This window comes from Macaca nemestrina, chromosome 4, assembly GCF_043159975.1.
Source record: "Macaca nemestrina isolate mMacNem1 chromosome 4, mMacNem.hap1, whole genome shotgun sequence".
NCBI classification, from domain to species: Eukaryota; Metazoa; Chordata; class Mammalia; order Primates; family Cercopithecidae; genus Macaca; species Macaca nemestrina.
The window spans coordinates 185,040,135-185,056,445 of NC_092128.1; the positions used below are offsets into that span (position 1 = coordinate 185,040,135).

Consider the following 16,311-nt stretch of genomic DNA (forward strand, 5'->3'; position numbering starts at 1 on the left):
GGCCTTGAGATCCACTTAGAACCTCGCACCCCATGCACACCCCACGGCACCCCACTAAGTTCTGCAGAGAACCGTCTATAGATTCCTGCTCTGTGGCTTCCAGGGTGAGAATCCTGTCCCTTTCGTGAGCGCAGAAGGTTAGAAAACAGGTATTTTCCGAATAGTTATTTTTACCCTCGTCAGTCATCTGGAAAAATATTAGATTCTATTTACGGTTAGGTCTGTTGGCAGTCACACTCTGCCGTGTTGCTTGGCGCAGTGAGCTGCCAGATTACATCAGGATACACGGCCGCTCGAGCGACCGCCAAACACAAACAGGGGAGGCTGCGCGGTCCTGGCTTCACTTCTAATAGGGCAGGACACACTAATCCAGTGTTTCCAGTTCAGCAGTTTAGAGTGAATTCCAATTGCACATTGCTAAGGAAACAGCATCCCTGGCACCTTCCCTGCTGAACCAGAGATGAGTCATGGCTGCCCAGAAGAAACAAGGGCCAGACTGTCAGACGTGGAGAACCCAGGGTGCTTTACCCAGATAGCGGCAAAATTCTGAACTTGTGTTCCTAGCTGTGGATGGGGAGGGCTGTGGAGCAGGGGCTCTGGGGCCTGAAGTTTAGATTAACCACATTGCCGTGGCCTTGGGTCATGCAAACACAGAGTCAAGAGCATCATTTTCTAGGCCACATTTAAGGGGGACACTGAAAAGGGTCCCCATTTAAGGGTGACCAAAGGAAGGTGTTCTGGCTAATGAAAACCAAAAACCAAGTGATAGGGGCCTACCCTGGAAGAGAGGAGTCAGGGGTAGAAGGAAGATTTCTAGTTTTAAAATACCGCAAGGTCTGTCCAACAAAAGAGAGATTGGCCTTAGCATGTTAGAAGTTGGTTGGTTGGTTTTACAACACAAAGAAAACTCTCCAAGCTGTGCTGTCCAGCCACGGGAACAGCTGCAGTGAAATTTCGCTAAAGAAGGATTGGGAGAGGCCGGGCGCGGTGGCTCAAGCCTGTAATCCCAGCACTTTGGGAGGCCGAGACGGGCGGATCACGAGGTCAGGAGATCGAGACCAGCCTGGCTAACACGGTGAAACCCTGTCTCTACCAAAAAAAATACAAAAAACTAGCCGGGCGAGGTGGCGGGCGCCTGTAGTCCCAGCTACTTGGGAGGCTGAGGCAGGAGAATGGCGTAGACCCAGGAGGCGGAGCTTGCAGTGAGCTGAGATCCGGCCACTGCACTCCAGCCTGGGCGACAGAGCGAGACTCCGACTCAAAAAAAAAAAAAAAAAGAAGGATTGGGAGATATGTAAGTTTCCTGGGTTTCCTTAACAAAGACCCATGAACTGGGTGGCTTCAAACAAGAGAAATGTATCCTCTCACAGTTCTGAAGACCAGAAATTTGAAATAGTTAGCACTGGGCCCAAATCGGGATGCCAGGAGGGCTGTGCTCCCCAGAGGCTCTGGGAGAATCCATTCCTTGCCTCTCTGCCCTCTGGTGGCTACCGGCATTTCTTGGCTTGTGGCTGCATCCTTCCTACTTCTGTTTTTGTTTTGTTTTGTTTTGTTTTGTTTTGTTTTTTGACAGGGTCTTGCTCTGTCACTCAGGCTGAAGTGCAATGGCACAATCTCGGCTCACTGCAGCCTCCACCTCCAGGGTTCAATTGATCCTCCTAGCTCAGCCCCCCAAGTAGCTGGGACTATAGGCACACATCACCACGTATGGCTAATGTTTGTGTTTTTTTGTAAAGATGGGGGTCTTGCTATATTGCCCAAGCTGGTTTCAAACTCCTGGGCTCAAGCCATATGCCCACTTTGGTCTCCCAAAGTTCTGGGATTACAGATGTGAGCCACCACGCCTAGCCCTACTCCATCTTCAAGGTGAACATCTTTGTTCTTTCTCTATTCCAGCTTCATACTGCCTTCTCCTTTGTGTGTGTGTGTGCATGTGTGTGTGTCTGTGTCTGTGTGCAAATCTCCCCTGATTCTCTCTTATAAGGACACTTGTGATTGCATTTAGGGTGGACCTGGGAAATCCAGGATTATCTTTCCATCTGAAGATACTTCACTGAATCACATCTGCAAAGATTCCTTTTCCAAATAAGGTCACAGTCATAGGTTGCAGGGATTAGGACTTGATATCTTTGAAGGTTGTTATTCAGCCTACTACTGGTGATAGGAAAGCTTAGTAGTAAGGCAAATGAACTTTGCTATTTCTTATTGTTCAGCTTTGCCATATACTACCTACTTGACCTTTCTAGGCCTCAGTTTTGTCCTCTGTAAAATGGGGATCCTAGAAGAACCTATTACTTGGGATTGCTGTAAGGACTAAATAGGATAACATGCCTGGTGCACACAGCACCCAGGAAACATTACCTGTAACTGTGTCACCGATAGCATGGCTGGTTTGTGACATGGATGTCGTGGGAGGGAGTACTGTAGGGGGCTCACACCAGGGAGTTAATTTATAGCTCCCTGCAAGTTCCTACTGCTGCTATAATATATACTGCGCAGCTTGGACACTGTAGACATTAACTCATCCTTGTTCCCTCAGTGTTTATGGTGATGCTGGGTGCATAGTAGATGCTCAATAAAAAAAATTGAGCCGTAAGAAATTGGTGCCCTTGTTGGATAAACATGGTCCAATATGGACAATTCCAAATGCTTCAAGGTAACAGACTGGAAAAGGGCCACACAGATATTGGATGGGAGCGTTGTCCTCAGGGATAATGCATTTCTTTGGATTAGATGAGATTCTCTTTCCCCAAATGCTCACGATCTCTCCTAGAAATCACTGATGGCAGCTTCTGCAGATGCCTCCGAGGGCTTTCACAGCATTTGAAATGCCAGATTTGCAGGTCCCCATCCAGTGATCCAAAAACCCACTGGCATCTTCATTTAAAGAGTAAACATATTTATTAAAAGAGACAAAGCATGCATTGCCAGCCCTGTACCCTTTGAGACTTCTTTCCAAACACCATTCCTCTGCGTTCTTTTCAAATAAGTACGGGTGCCCTTTTAATTTTAACTCCGCTCTGCTGAGAAGCACCCCCCTTATACAATGCGCTTTTAAATGGCCCATAATCTGGGTGGGCCATCTGTTGTCCCAACCATGTGCTCTCTCACTCTGCGTCAAGTTTGATATCTGAATGGCGACAAGGAGGCAAGGTTGGAGCCCTGGGTGTGGACTGGGGGCTGCTGTTCAAGCCGCTGGGCTTGCTCGTGGCCGCCCCACTTTCCTGTTTGCAGGGCGTTTTGCTGTCACACCATCCTCCACTGACATGGATAAAAAAATGCTTGGGGCTGTGTCCTGACTGTACAAAAATAGAACAGTCAGTGCTTTTAGCAGACTTTTTGGAAAAGAAATTGTAGCCCTTCCTTCCTTTTTCAGTGAGACATACGTTCCCAAGGAACAGACTTTAAAAAGCTGGGTGGTTGTTAGAAGGCCAGGCAGTGGGGGGTCTTTTTGATTCCCGGGTTCTGGTGACCCTGGAGATGGGGGTGCCACCCACAATCTCAGGTCCCAAGCTTTGGGCGACCCTCAGTTGAAGCATTTCTGCTTTTCTTGCCACTAAAGAAAATATCATAAAGAATGAATCCATGTCTGTGTCTCTGATCAATATGCCAAAAATCACTGGATAATCCTGTAAAAAGTATAGATGTGTCTTTTAAAAAATACATTCTACCCCACATCCTAGGAGTGTTATTAGGACACATCAGAATTTGGATGGATGTCACTGATCCCGTCCGAGTGAAGTCTGTGCAGATTCCCGTAACAGATGCTCATCTACTGGGAGGTGGAGCGGCAGGGTTTTCAGTGGGGGAGCTCACCTACACAGGGCCCAAGATTCAAAAGAGGCAGCTCAGTCTCGGATTGGAAGGAAGAGACAGCAGGGCTATGTCGCGTGGTGGTGACTGGGCACTAAATTGGATTCTGAGCCTCTTGGCAGCCAAGGTGAAAAGGGAAATGAGCTGGATAGTGTTGGTTTTTTTTTCAATTTGTTATTGAGAGAAAGCGGGCACATGTGTCTAAAAACAGAATTTTTTTCATGATACTAGAAAGTGTATATCCTACCAATCCTTACATAAAAGGCTTTGGGAAGCCACACATTATAAAATTATTATTTTCTTTACCATGGTTTTGCAAAATATATTTTTTAAAATTCTTCATTGCTTGTTTTTATAGAATTTAAACTCTCATGTGAAAATTTTGGTGACTAGACTGGGGGCCATCTACTTTTTATATAATTCTTGCTGCCCAGATACTTGCTGTACAGCCAGAATTTTTTTTAACCAAAAAAGAGCTTCAATGCTATTTGAGCACTGGCATATATGTAGGTTGGTACATCAGAGCTTTGCTCCCTGAGGCATGGATTTCAATAGGAAAGCATAAAAAAGGCAATAAAGGAAGCTCAGCCTGGTTTCTGAGTCCTGCTTCCTGACGAGGCCATCGTTTACGGCGTGATGAGTCAGCCCAGTGCAGACGTTCTCGTGCAAATGACCAAGTGCTTGTCATGAATCAGAGCAGCCCAGGGCCCTGGGAGAAGCTAGCAAGGCAGCATTTGTAGACGTGGCACAGAAACCTTACACTGTCGTGGCCACTGCTACAAATGTTTTCTGTACAATGACTGCCAACGGGTCCCCAGAGAGAGTGTCCTGACTTTCTAGTAACCACCGATTCTGGATCCCAAGGAGCCCCACGACTCAATGCTGTTCATTGTGTAGACAGAGGCACACTTGGATGACTCCTACACACTAACTTGGCTCAGTGATAGAGAGGCTGAGATTTCAACCTCAGACCTCTTGCTTCTCCATTTCATCTCAACTATCCCCATCACTGAATGCAATCCTGAGCTACCTTCCAAAATTACTCAGAAGCCTGGAGAGAGAGAAGATTGATATTCTGTTTTGAATGAATGGGTTTCATTTATAATTGGAAAAAAAATAAAAACAAACAAAAAAACAGCAAGTGGGCCAGGCGTGGTGGCTCACACCTGTAATCCCAGCACGTTGGGAGGCTGAGGCAGATGGATCACGAGGTCAGGAGATCAGGATCATCCTGGCTAACATGGTGAAACCCCATCTCTACTAAAAATACAAAAAAATTAGTAGGGCATGGGGGTGAGCACCTGTAATCTCAGCTACTTGGGAGGCTGAGACAGAATTGTTTGAACCGGGGAGGTGGAGGTTGCAGTGAGCCGAGATCGCACCACTGCACTCCAGCCTGAGCGACAGAGTAAGACTCTGCCTCAAAACAAAAAACAGAAAACAGCGAGTGCTGTCCTGCATGGGTCAACTTGATCAATAAATCAGTGAAAACCAAGTTGAGACGAGGCTGTGTTACCTGCTTCAGAAGATAAAGCCGCCCTCGCCGACCCTTTGCTCGTCTTCTCTTCCTGTGCTTTCGTAGATTGTCCTCCACTCAGTGACTACGTGGTCCTCAACGTCACCAGTAGCAGTTTTCAAGTATCCTGGCGTTTAAATTCTACGCAGAACCACACTTTCCATGTCTGGGTTTACCGGGGTACGGAGTTGCTCAGGAGCGTCAAGACACAGGGCCAGGCACTGGCGGTGGCTGGGCTGGAGGCTGGAGTGCTGTACAGGGTGAAGACCAGCTACCAGGGGTGTGGGGCCGACGTCTCCACCACGCTGACTGTCAAAACTGGTAAGGCCCCCAGTCAGAGACCCACGTTAGCTTGTGCACTTGTCTTTCTATACCAGTTCCATGGCCTTAGCACGTTGCATTGTTCTTCCTATAACCAGGGCACCAGAAGTCACTGACCGTCCCGCACTTCCTCCCTCCCCTCCCAGTTATCCCACTGCCTGCCCGGCATTGCACCGGCCCGCTGGCGCCTTCACGGGCTCCCTCGCTTCCCCACATCTCACCCTGTTCGGGGTTCACTCTGCTGTGTGAGGGGACAACATGTGGAATCGGAAGAACCAATAAGGCATCAGCTAGAGTGAAGCAAAGGAATAAAATAATAATAAAGCAGAAGGCGGCAGCTCCTGGCAGGCAGATCAGGACCCTGCCTGCTTACCCCACAGCACTGAGACCGTCTAAGTTCCCTCCCTGACAGGGGAGAATTGCTGACGTTTTCATGCCTCGCTTCCCTACTGATGCATGTAAAGTGAATGCCTTGCCCACCACATTTGTGCTGGGACGAAATGTTTTTGCTTTTCGAGACAGGGACTCACTATGTCACCCAGGCTGGAGTGCAGTGGTGCGACCACAGCTCGCTGCAGTCTTGACTCCCTGGACTCAAGTGATCCTGCCACCTCAGCCTCCCTAGTAGCTGGGACCACGGGCACATAGCACCACACCCGGCTAAATTTTTTTATTTTTTGTAAGGATGGAATCTTGCCATGTTGCTCAGGCTGGTGTCAAATTCCTGGGCTCGAGTGATCCCAAGAGGAAACTTTTGTCCCCAAAACACATGATGCACACATGAACTCGGCACTTTGTCGGGAAGGAGCCGGTGTGGCCCATCTGGGTCTGTCCCATGTGGCCCACTTGGCTCTGCCCGTGACTTGCTCCCCACTTGCCTGGTGCCCAGTGGTGCCTAGACTTGGTCAGGTGAGGCCTGGCTGGTGGAAGTTCTCCCCAAGGCTGGCCTCCGTGGCTGTGGGATGTGAATGTGGGGTTGCTGGGACTCCATTCTGGTCCTGGGTTCTCGACGTGTGTGTCCCTGATGTAGAGCTGGTGGGAGCCCTGGGCTGTGGGCTTTGGGCTTCACGTCTCAGCAGAGAGTGCAGAGCATAGAAATTGCTGCATAAATACCATACTGGGGCCTTTCTCACTCACAGAGGTTAATGCTAGTGACAGTGAGTGGTGGCGGAGAATGAATGGCGGAATGTGGCTCAGCCCTACATCCTTTTCAAACTGATTTGGGGTGAACCTCAAGCTAAGTCCTCATAGCAGCCAGCATGGGCATCCAGAGAGCCCCGAAGCACCCCGGCCATGCTCGACACAAGCCCTCCACTGTGCATGCAGCTTCCCATTCCAAGCCGACTCCACCTCATCTCATTCCATTTCCAAAGTACGCCGGGACTAAGGGGAGGAGGAACTCTTTTCCCTCTTTGGAAACTGAGGCCTGAGAGGCAGTTCCATTATAGAGCCATCCTCCAGGTGCAAAATTGATCTCTATGGGAAATGCAATAGGAACTTGCAGCTCCCTGCCCACCCCACCAACCCCGTGCGCTCACCCTCCCCACCCTACCAAGCCTGTGCCCTCACCCTCCCCACCAATCCCGTGCCCTCACCCTCCCCACCAATCCCGTGCCCTCACCCTCCCCATCCCACCAACCCCGTGCCCACCCCACCCTCCCCACCCACCAACCCGTGCCCTCCCCACCCACCAACCCGTGCCCTCCCCACCCTCCCCACCCACCAACCCGTGCCCTCCCCACCCTCCCCACCCTACCAACCCCATGCCCTCACCCTCCCTACCCACTAACCCCATGCCCACCCCACCCTCCCCACCCCACCAACCCCATGCCCTCACCCTCCCCACCCCACCAACCCCATGCCCTCACCCTCCCTACCCACTAACCCCATGCCCACCCCACCCTCCCCACCCCACCAACCCCATGCCCTCACCCTCCCTACCCACTAACCCCGTGCCCTCACCGTCCCCACCCCACCAACTCCGTGCCTTCACCCTCCCCACCCCACCAACCCCATGCCCTCACCCTCCCCACCCACTAACCCCGTGCCCTCACCCTCCCCACCCACCAACCCGTGCCCTCCCCACCCTCCCCACCCGCCAACCCCGTGCCCTCACCCTCCCCACCCCACCAACCCCGTGCCCTCAGGAAAAAAATACCTACATTCCAATGTCAGGCACAGATAATTTGGAAGACTCTAGAAGACTCCTGAATTACCAACCTATTCCACTTCCCAGCCTTGATTTTCTTTCCTTTTCCAGATTATAAAAATGCCCTTCTTTTGTAGAGCCCTTTTTGAAGGAGCCCAATTTGCTTTAAAGGCCTTGTCTAATTCCACCTTGTCATGAGCCTGTGACACCAGGAGGCAGCAGGGCAGGTGTTACAGTGGCACCTGATGCCCAGAGCCTCCAGGGAGTCCAATTCCCAGGGTCCTGGAGGAGGCCGCTGGTCCACGAGGCTCTACGATATGTCAGGGCCTGAGAATCGGAGGCCACAAGGAGTGCTCCTCCCTCTTACTAAGATGGGAGATTCACAGGGGCCCCAACTGGAAATATACAATATACGACATTAGTGGCATTTCTGCAGCCTTAAGTGTGGCGTGCATAGGTGACACACTCTCTGATGGCCCGTAGTTTGCCAGCTGGGAGAGAGCCAGGGTGGGGCACAGCTGCGGGTGGCTGTTAGATAACCAGAGAAATGTGCAGAATTGCAGCCGACCTGCTCCTGTGCCTGCCGACGCTTGGGTTGTGCATGCTGAGTTTCTTTTCATAATGAGAGACGAATATTCCCGTGTCCTATCTTGAACCTTTTTTCCATCTTTGCTTATGTCCAAAAATAATGCAACCTCCCTTGTAAGTGAGCAACCCTACCAGTTTGACTGGCTGAGTACGTTCTTGAGAGATGGGACTTTCAGGGCTAAATTCTGGAACGTCCCAGGCAGGTTGGAACCCTTCGGTCACCCTGATGTTGGGGGGTCTGAGTAAGGGCCCTGTGTGAGTACCCGCTGGGCCCTGTGGTTATGAATAGGGCAAAGGAAAGCAGCAGCCACCCCATGGGAAAGGACCCTCCATGCACTGGTTGAATCCCAGTTCCTGTGGGTACGGGCTGTGTGTGACGTTTGCACCTCCTTCCTGGGATGTCTCTGCCCTGGACATAAAAGTGATTGTTTATTCTTTCGTTTCTTATGTTTATTTCCCCCAATTAGGATACCTCAATCCAAGATTCATGCCCCAACCTATTAAAAAAAATTCTCCGCTAAAGAGTAGGCTTCATGGAAAACATTAACAGACAAGTGTGTGACTTTTGACCACAGGCTAATTTGTTTCACTGTCTGTCTCAGATGCCCAGGTATTTGAAGTCACAATAAAGATTGTAAACCACAACCTGACAGAGAGGTTACTCAACCACAGCAGCATGGAGTTCCAGCACTTTTCTAGACAACTGCTTCACGAGGTAAAGCCACAACGAGACATAAAAATCTTTTCTTGGGTGTTCTGAGTGAGGACATCAAACACAAGCCAATTCCTGCCCAGCTCTTCCTCTGGGATTGTGGCAAAAATACATGTTACTGCAGCTCCAGGGGAGGCCAAACCCAAATTGCACAGTGATTACTCAAAAGCTTCCCCCCTGCTTTTATGGGGTGCTTAATCCAGATACGGGGCCGATCCATCTTTAAAATATGTGCCTTTATTCAAATGGTCTACACCATTTAATCCCACTGCTGGATTTTCTGTGGAACCTTCTGTCTGAGGGCTCTGTCTTCCAGCTCTGGGGTAGCTTCATTAGCAAAGTGTTTACCAGCAATCACGGCATCCATTCCTCCCTCGTGACTAAAGGGGGACATCAGCAGACAGCCAGGGAGAAGCAAGCCAGTGGGAAGCACATCTATCCACAGATGGTGCATTGGAGGGAAAAGTGACTTCCTAAGCTGCCAAGAATCACATAAGGTCTGAGGTTTTACCCTCCCTGCAAACTAACAAGTGAGTCTACCACAGTGTCATGCATGCTGGCAGAAGACACGAGACTTCTGGGCCAGAGACAGAAGACCGTATTACTCACAGCACAGCAGGCAGCATGCGTGTGCTGTTGTGCCAGTTCCCCTTCCTGCACCAGAGTCCCACAGAGGTGAAGCAGAGGGGCCCAGGGGCATGAAGCACATAAAGTGGGTCTGCACCTGAGCTGAGGAACCCCAACCCTAGGGAACCTGAATATTTTATAATGGGCGCAAGCACTTGCTCCAGAAGGACACATTATCTGTTACATCAGACAGTAACAAACCTGCCCTTTGCTTTGGAGGGAGCCATTATCTCTCCCTCCCAAGGCTGTTCGCTATGCAAACATCCTTGGAAAGATATTCTGGAACAAAAGGGCAGTTAGTGCTTCTACTTGCAAGATGTGTAGAAATGCCAGAGACCCACAGAGCGTTGCTTCCCAACATTCGCCTGCAGGGGGAATCCAGTTTTCATTGTTTTCAGAGAACTCCCTCCCTTTTTTAATGTTAACTCACTTGTGTGTGCAAGTATGGGTTGGCAGAAAGGCGGGGAATCAGGCTGGTATCTCCCTTGCTTGGGCGTGGGTAACCCTAAGCACCTGGCTCTGTGTGCATGTTTTCTGCGGGATACAGCCTAGTAAGTGGGGGGACAGCTCCAAAGAGCCGTAGGCATTGTCCCTTGATGGGGCCTCTCCATCTATCAATCCATTTATCGATCAATCCAATAGTCTTTCTCACACACTCACACAAATGACCTTCATACCAGTTTTCAGGACACTCGGAGGGGATTGTCCATCTGATGCTCCATGACTGGGAGCTTGATTGCAGTGGTCACTGTGAGTCCCCAGCACACACCAGGCCAGGCCTGGCCGTCCCAGGGAAAGCCCAGCTAAGGTGCTGTGAATGGACCTCCCTACTTGCTCTGAGAGGTCGGTCGCTGGGTGCCTCCTCTTGATTGTAGAGGAGAGAAATGGCTCCATGAACCATCCACTGGTCACACCTGGAACCCTGCTTAACGGTCGTGAAGACGTTGATGGACGTCTGCTGTCTGAGTAACTGTTGCCTCTTCTTGGGTAGGTCGAGAGCTCCTTCCCGCCGGCGGTGTCTGACTTGTACCGAAGTGGGAAACTGAGAATGCAGATCGTGTCTCTCCAGGCAGGAAGCGTGGTCGTGAGGCTCAAGCTCACCGTGCAGGACCCTGGGGTTCCAGTGGGTGTCTCCATGCTGGCCCCCATGCTCCGGCCCCTGTTGGCAAGCACAGTGTTCCAGATTGACCGGCAGGGGACACGTGTGCAAGGTACAGCCCAGCCACCCGCCCTGCTGCCTGGTGCCCTCCAGCTCAGAAATCCTCTTGGTGACTTTGAGTCAGTCTTTCCTTTATTTAAAAGGGTAAAGAAATGCAAATCCTATTCTATCTTCCTCCACCGGAACCGGGGGCCAGGGCAGTAGCCCTGAACAACCAGCCCACCTGTGTCTCCTCGGTCAGCCCAGACCCTGACCCTGAGTGAAATGGGGCTGGAAGGTCCTCTCGGGGAAAAGGGACAGAAGTTCACTGTGTCTGTGGTCAGGGCCCCCCAGCACTTCCAGGCAGCTAGACAACTGCCCACATGTGGGTCTCTTTCTTTTCTTTTTTTTTTTTTTTTTGTTGGGACAGAGTTTTGCTCTTGTTGCCCAGGCTGGAGTGCAACGGCACGATCTCGGCTCACTGCAACCTCTGCCTCCTAGGTTCAAGTGATTCTCCTGCCTCAGCCTCTCCAGTAGCTGGGATTATAGGCGCCCGCCACCACACCTGGCTGCGGGGCCAATGGGAGCAGTGTGCAGCGTCCTGCCCTGGGCTCCTGCCTGCTCTGCGCCCTTGCCTGGCCAGCCCGGGAGGGTGCAAAGTCTTGCTGGCAGCTCTTTCTGCTCCCACACCTGCCTCTTCCTCTGAACTGGAGGGCTGGCAAGCCTCAAGGCGTAATGCAAGACTAAATACAGCTGTCAGCGCCTTCCTCTGAGCTTGCTTGGGAGCTGTCTGGGGGGACGGAGGAGTGAAGACTAGGTGAATCACCACACACCAAAATAGACACGAGGTGCTTGGTGGTTTGAGCCAGCGGCTTGCTTGGTGCCTCTGCTGTCCTTCATGGACTGCAGCCCAGCCAGCCTAGGCTCCAAACCCAACCCGGAGCACCCCTAGGAGAGTTACTGGTCAGCTGGAGGTTGAGTAGCACCCCAGGAAGAGGTGTGGGTTAGCACCAGCAGTGTTCTGATGGCAAGGCAGCCCCCAGGCCATGCCAGGGTGGTGGCATAGCTGTTGTGGCAGCTGACGAGCTTGCTGTTCTCCAGGGAGGCTGCTTCTGTGGAGACCGCAGGAAGCACAACAGAAAAAAAGCCATGAAATGAGACTCTGAGCACTCAGCGGCAGGGTTTTCTTTGCACAGAACTGAACTGATCCCACATCGTGGCTTAAATTCCAACTGAATTGGAACTTCTGTGGCATGCTGGGCGTGAGTTCGTTCCTGAGTACCTCCACGAGCAGCTCTGCAGAAGCACAGAAGGCACTGTCACCACCCAGCGGGGCCTGGCCCCTGATGAGCTCAGCCACCCCCCTGGGAACTACATTGTCCTTGTCCTCCCCATTTCTCCCCAAGGTGGGCCCCCCAGTGACATGACATCACATGTCTTTGGGGCACAGGAGGAGGAGCACACCTGTGGAGACACCTGGGTGCTCTAGAATGGCGTGGGAAGTTCATGTTGTACTCAGCTGGACCCCACCCCGGGCATGGGAAGTTCATGTTATACTCAGCTGGACCCCACCCCGGGCATGGGAAGTTCATGTTATACTCAGCTGGACCCCACCCCGGCGTGGGAAGTTCATGTTTACTCAGCTGGACCCCCACCCCCGGTGTGGGAAGTTCATGTTATACTCAGGCGAACCCCCATCCCCGGTGTGGGAAGTTCATATTATACTCAGCTGGACCCCACCCCAGCGTGGGAAGTTCTTGTTATACTCAGCTGGACCCCACCCCCGGCGTGGGAAGTTCATGTTTACTCAGTTGGACCCCCACCCCCGGCGTGGGAAGTTCATGTTGTACTCAGCTGGACCCCACCCCAGCATGGGAAGTTCTTGTTATACTCAGCTGGACCCCCACCCCCGGCGTGGGAAGTTCATGTTTACTCAGTTGGACCCCCACCCCCGGCGTGGGAAGTTCATGTTGTACTCAGCTGGACCCCCACCCCCGGCGTGGGAAGTTCATGTTGTACTCAGGCGGACCCCACCCCCGGCGTGGGAAGGTCATGTTATACTCAGCTGGACCCCCACCCCCGGCTCAATTACTTTTCCGTTTCTTGGTTGAGACACTAAGTATTGGAGAATGTTGGCACAACAAAGAGAGAGGAGAAAGCATTTCAACTTTTGGGGTGTGGAAACAGAGAATAAAGAAGAGAGGGTTAGATGCGCACCTGTGGGTGCTAATATCATCCAAAGAAACCAACATTTCCTAATCTTTGCCCCCAAGTAAGCCAACCGATGTGAAGGTGGGCACGGGCAGGCCATAAGCTTGTCATGAGAGTGTTGGACGAATGCCCCACTTCTGCCCCAAAAGTGCCCCTGCTCCCAGCTGTTCACTGCAAAGATGACTAGGAAGGACTCCTTCCGGCATGGGTCTGTCTTCTGATCACTCTCTGGCCATTTTCTCATGGGTTTTGTCTTGTGTCTACCCCTGGCAGACTGGGACGAGTGTGTGGACAGCACAGAGCACGATTGCTCGCCGGCTGCCTGGTGCATCAACCTGGAGGGCTCCTACACCTGCCAGTGCCACATCACCAGGGACGCCACCCCTTCCCGCGCAGGCCGGGCCTGTGAGGGTACGTGTCGACCCCCCTGCCAACTCTGAGAAGGCCTCCTGCCCGAGAATCTGGGGGTGGGGCAAGGTCCAATTCTCCATCGGCACAGCGCTGAGGACCTATGGTAATGTTAGGGACCTACAGAAATGTTTTCATTTCCATTTCTTTTAAAATCAGAAGAAAGAAATTAATAGAAGGATAGTAAATATACATAAAACAATGAATCTAGCCTGGATTACACTCATCGCTATCCAGATGTCATTATAAAATGTAATTTTTGATAAATTTTTAAGTGGATGGGTGCAGGGGTCCATGAAGGCCAAGTTCCTTGGGCCCACAGAAGTCAGGATGCAGCCCGGGGCAAGGGATTCCTCCCTAGGTGGCCTGGAGCCCAAGAAGGGGTGGAAGCCCAGAGAAGCTGGAGAGGGGCTCGATGGGGGCCGCTGACCTCTAGTCCTGCCGTATCAGCCCCCAGTCTTTTCTGTGGGCCAGTTCTGATGAGAGGGTTGGGGATACCTGGGGTGCTGAGCTGAGCAGCAGGAGGAGGCCATGTGAGGGCCTAAAAGGCAGTGACTGATGAGCCATGTCGGCCCGGATGCAGGCATGGCAGAGGCGCCCAGCCACCGGCTGCCAGCCCCCACTGAGGCCTTTCTAGCTGGGAGGAGCAGCCGAGACCTGTTCTCTGGGGAGAATGTTTCTTAGACACTGCAAGTGCTGCTCTGCTTCCTAACACCCACACCTTGTCTTCTCCTGTTTTTCTTATTTGCCTAACGTCCTGCAAGTCGATGACAGCATCCAGCACCAAGTCCCACACTGAGCACAAACCTGGGGGAAACTGTCCCATTTTCCCAGAGTCCTGATGGATTAATCTGAGGCCTGTGAGAACCAAGCCCTGCATTTTCAAGTCCGGGTTTTGTAGCCCCCCGGGTGGATCCCTCACCCTCAGCTTCAGTCTCCTCATTTATCCAGTAGAGAGGCGTGACTTGCCTTCGGAGATTCCCCGGGGAGCCTGCAAACATGAGCCCATTAAACTCTCCCGAACGCTGGCTGAAGCCGCCTGCGGCCCTGGCCAGGTCCACGCGGGGATGCACAGCAGTCCTGCTAGACAGTTGTGCTGCCCTCCTGGGAGGCTCTTAGTCATGGGTGGGATCCAGCAGGCTCTGACAGTGGATGTTTCTTGGCAGGTGACCTGGTGAGCCCCACGGACAATGGGCTGTCTGCGGCGACAGGGGTAACGGCCCCAGCTCTTGGCACGGGAACAGCAGCCCTCGGCCTAGAGAACTTCACCTTGTCACCCAGCCCTGGGCACCCTCAGGGCACCCTGGCAGCAGGCCAGGACTGGGCCCCAGGGCCCCCGCCCAGGAGAGGAGGCAGCAGTGTGGTCGGGTATGACAGGAACAGCACAGGAAAAGGCGAAGAGCAGGAGGCGCCCAGCACTGCCCTGGGTCTGGGGATGGACCAGGGGAGTCCCAGCGAGGTGAACCCCAGCCAGGGGAGCCTCAGACAGGCGAGCCCCAGCCAGGGGAGCACCAGCCAGGGGAGCCCCAGCGAGGTGAACCCCAGCCAGGGGAGCACCAGCCAGGGGAGCCTTAGCGAGGTGAACCCCAGCCAGGGGAGCCCCAGCCAGGGGAGCACCAGCCAGGCGAGCACCAGGCAGGCGAGAACCAGCCAGGGGAGCCCCAGCGAGGTGAGCCCCAGCCAGGGGAGCACCAGCCAGGGGAGCCCCAGCGAGGTGAACCCCAGCCAGGGGAGCACCAGCCAGGCGAGCACCAGGCAGGCGAGCACCAGCCAGGGGAGCCCCAGCCAGGTGAGCCCCGGTCATAGGAACACTATTGGGGTGATAGGCACCACCTCCTCCCCGAAGGCTCCTGGGTCAACCCACAGCTTCCCTCCTGGGGCCACAGATGGCCCACTGGTCCTCCCTGGACAGCTACTGGGAAACTCCACCGTGGAGCCACCCTCCTGGCCTTCCCCTACTGAGGACCCCACCAGCCATGTCATGTGGCATGCCACCCGTTCCACATGGGAAACACTTCTGAATCCCACGTGGCTGCAAAATGAGGACAGTGGACCCTCCGGTTCTGTCGACCTGCCATCGACCCCCACCCTCACACCTCTGAAGACCCCCGCCTGCGGTGAGTTCCTCGAATGGTGCATGGGGACTAGGACTAATAGGATCCATAGCCTGTGTGAGCCTCTGGTGGCAAAGCTCCCACAGCCGTGGAGTCGCAGGCTGCTAGCAATGCTCAGGCAGCAGCCTCATCTTGTGCGTGAGGAAACGGAGGCGCCCAGTAGCTGGTTTCTGGTTGAGTTAGGAAGACAGCTTGGTCCCCTTGCCTGTCCCAGCCCTCTCTTCCCCACGTCTTAGGGCTCCCTGTCTGCAGCCGCTGGGGCAGAGGTCTGCCTTCAGGAGCAGGCACTGGGGCTTACTTGTCGCATTAGGTACTGGAGCCATCCCCTGAGGCTTTGACCACCCCCGCTGTCCTGCCTCCTAGCAGAGCTGTGCCCCCGCCTGCCCCAGCCCCAATCAGTGTGATGACACCCCCACAACAACTCTGCACCCCCCAGTAATGCTGCCCTCCCATAGCTGTTCTGCACCCCTCCGTTGTTCCGTCATCCTGCCAAGCATTCTGCAGCCCTGCAGCTGCTCTGCACACCAAAGTGGGCTGCACCCCAGCTTTTGTGCACCCCCAGCTCTCCCAGCTGTTCTGCACTTCCTCAGTGGTTCTGTTTCCCCAGCTGTTCTGTATCTGCCCAGCTGTTCTATATGTCTCAGAGATTCTGCATCTCCTCAGCTGTTCTGTATGTTCCCTGCTGTTCTACATCTGCCCAGTTGTTGTATACGC

The 16,311-nt window shown here is 53.1% G+C and overlaps 1 protein-coding gene across 1 annotated transcript in view; it reads left to right on the top strand.

The window, feature by feature from the left end:
• Nucleotides 1-16,311, top strand: part of LOC105472592 (uromodulin like 1) — a 69,566-nt gene that overhangs the window by 22,758 nt on the left and 30,497 nt on the right. The window contains exons 7-11 of the mRNA XM_024790027.2: nt 5,396-5,650; nt 8,990-9,102; nt 10,718-10,937; nt 13,349-13,486; nt 14,650-15,600. Coding sequence (XP_024645795.2) covers nt 5,396-5,650; nt 8,990-9,102; nt 10,718-10,937; nt 13,349-13,486; nt 14,650-15,600 — 1,677 coding nt within the window. The remainder of the gene's footprint in view (nt 1-5,395; nt 5,651-8,989; nt 9,103-10,717; nt 10,938-13,348; nt 13,487-14,649; nt 15,601-16,311) is intronic.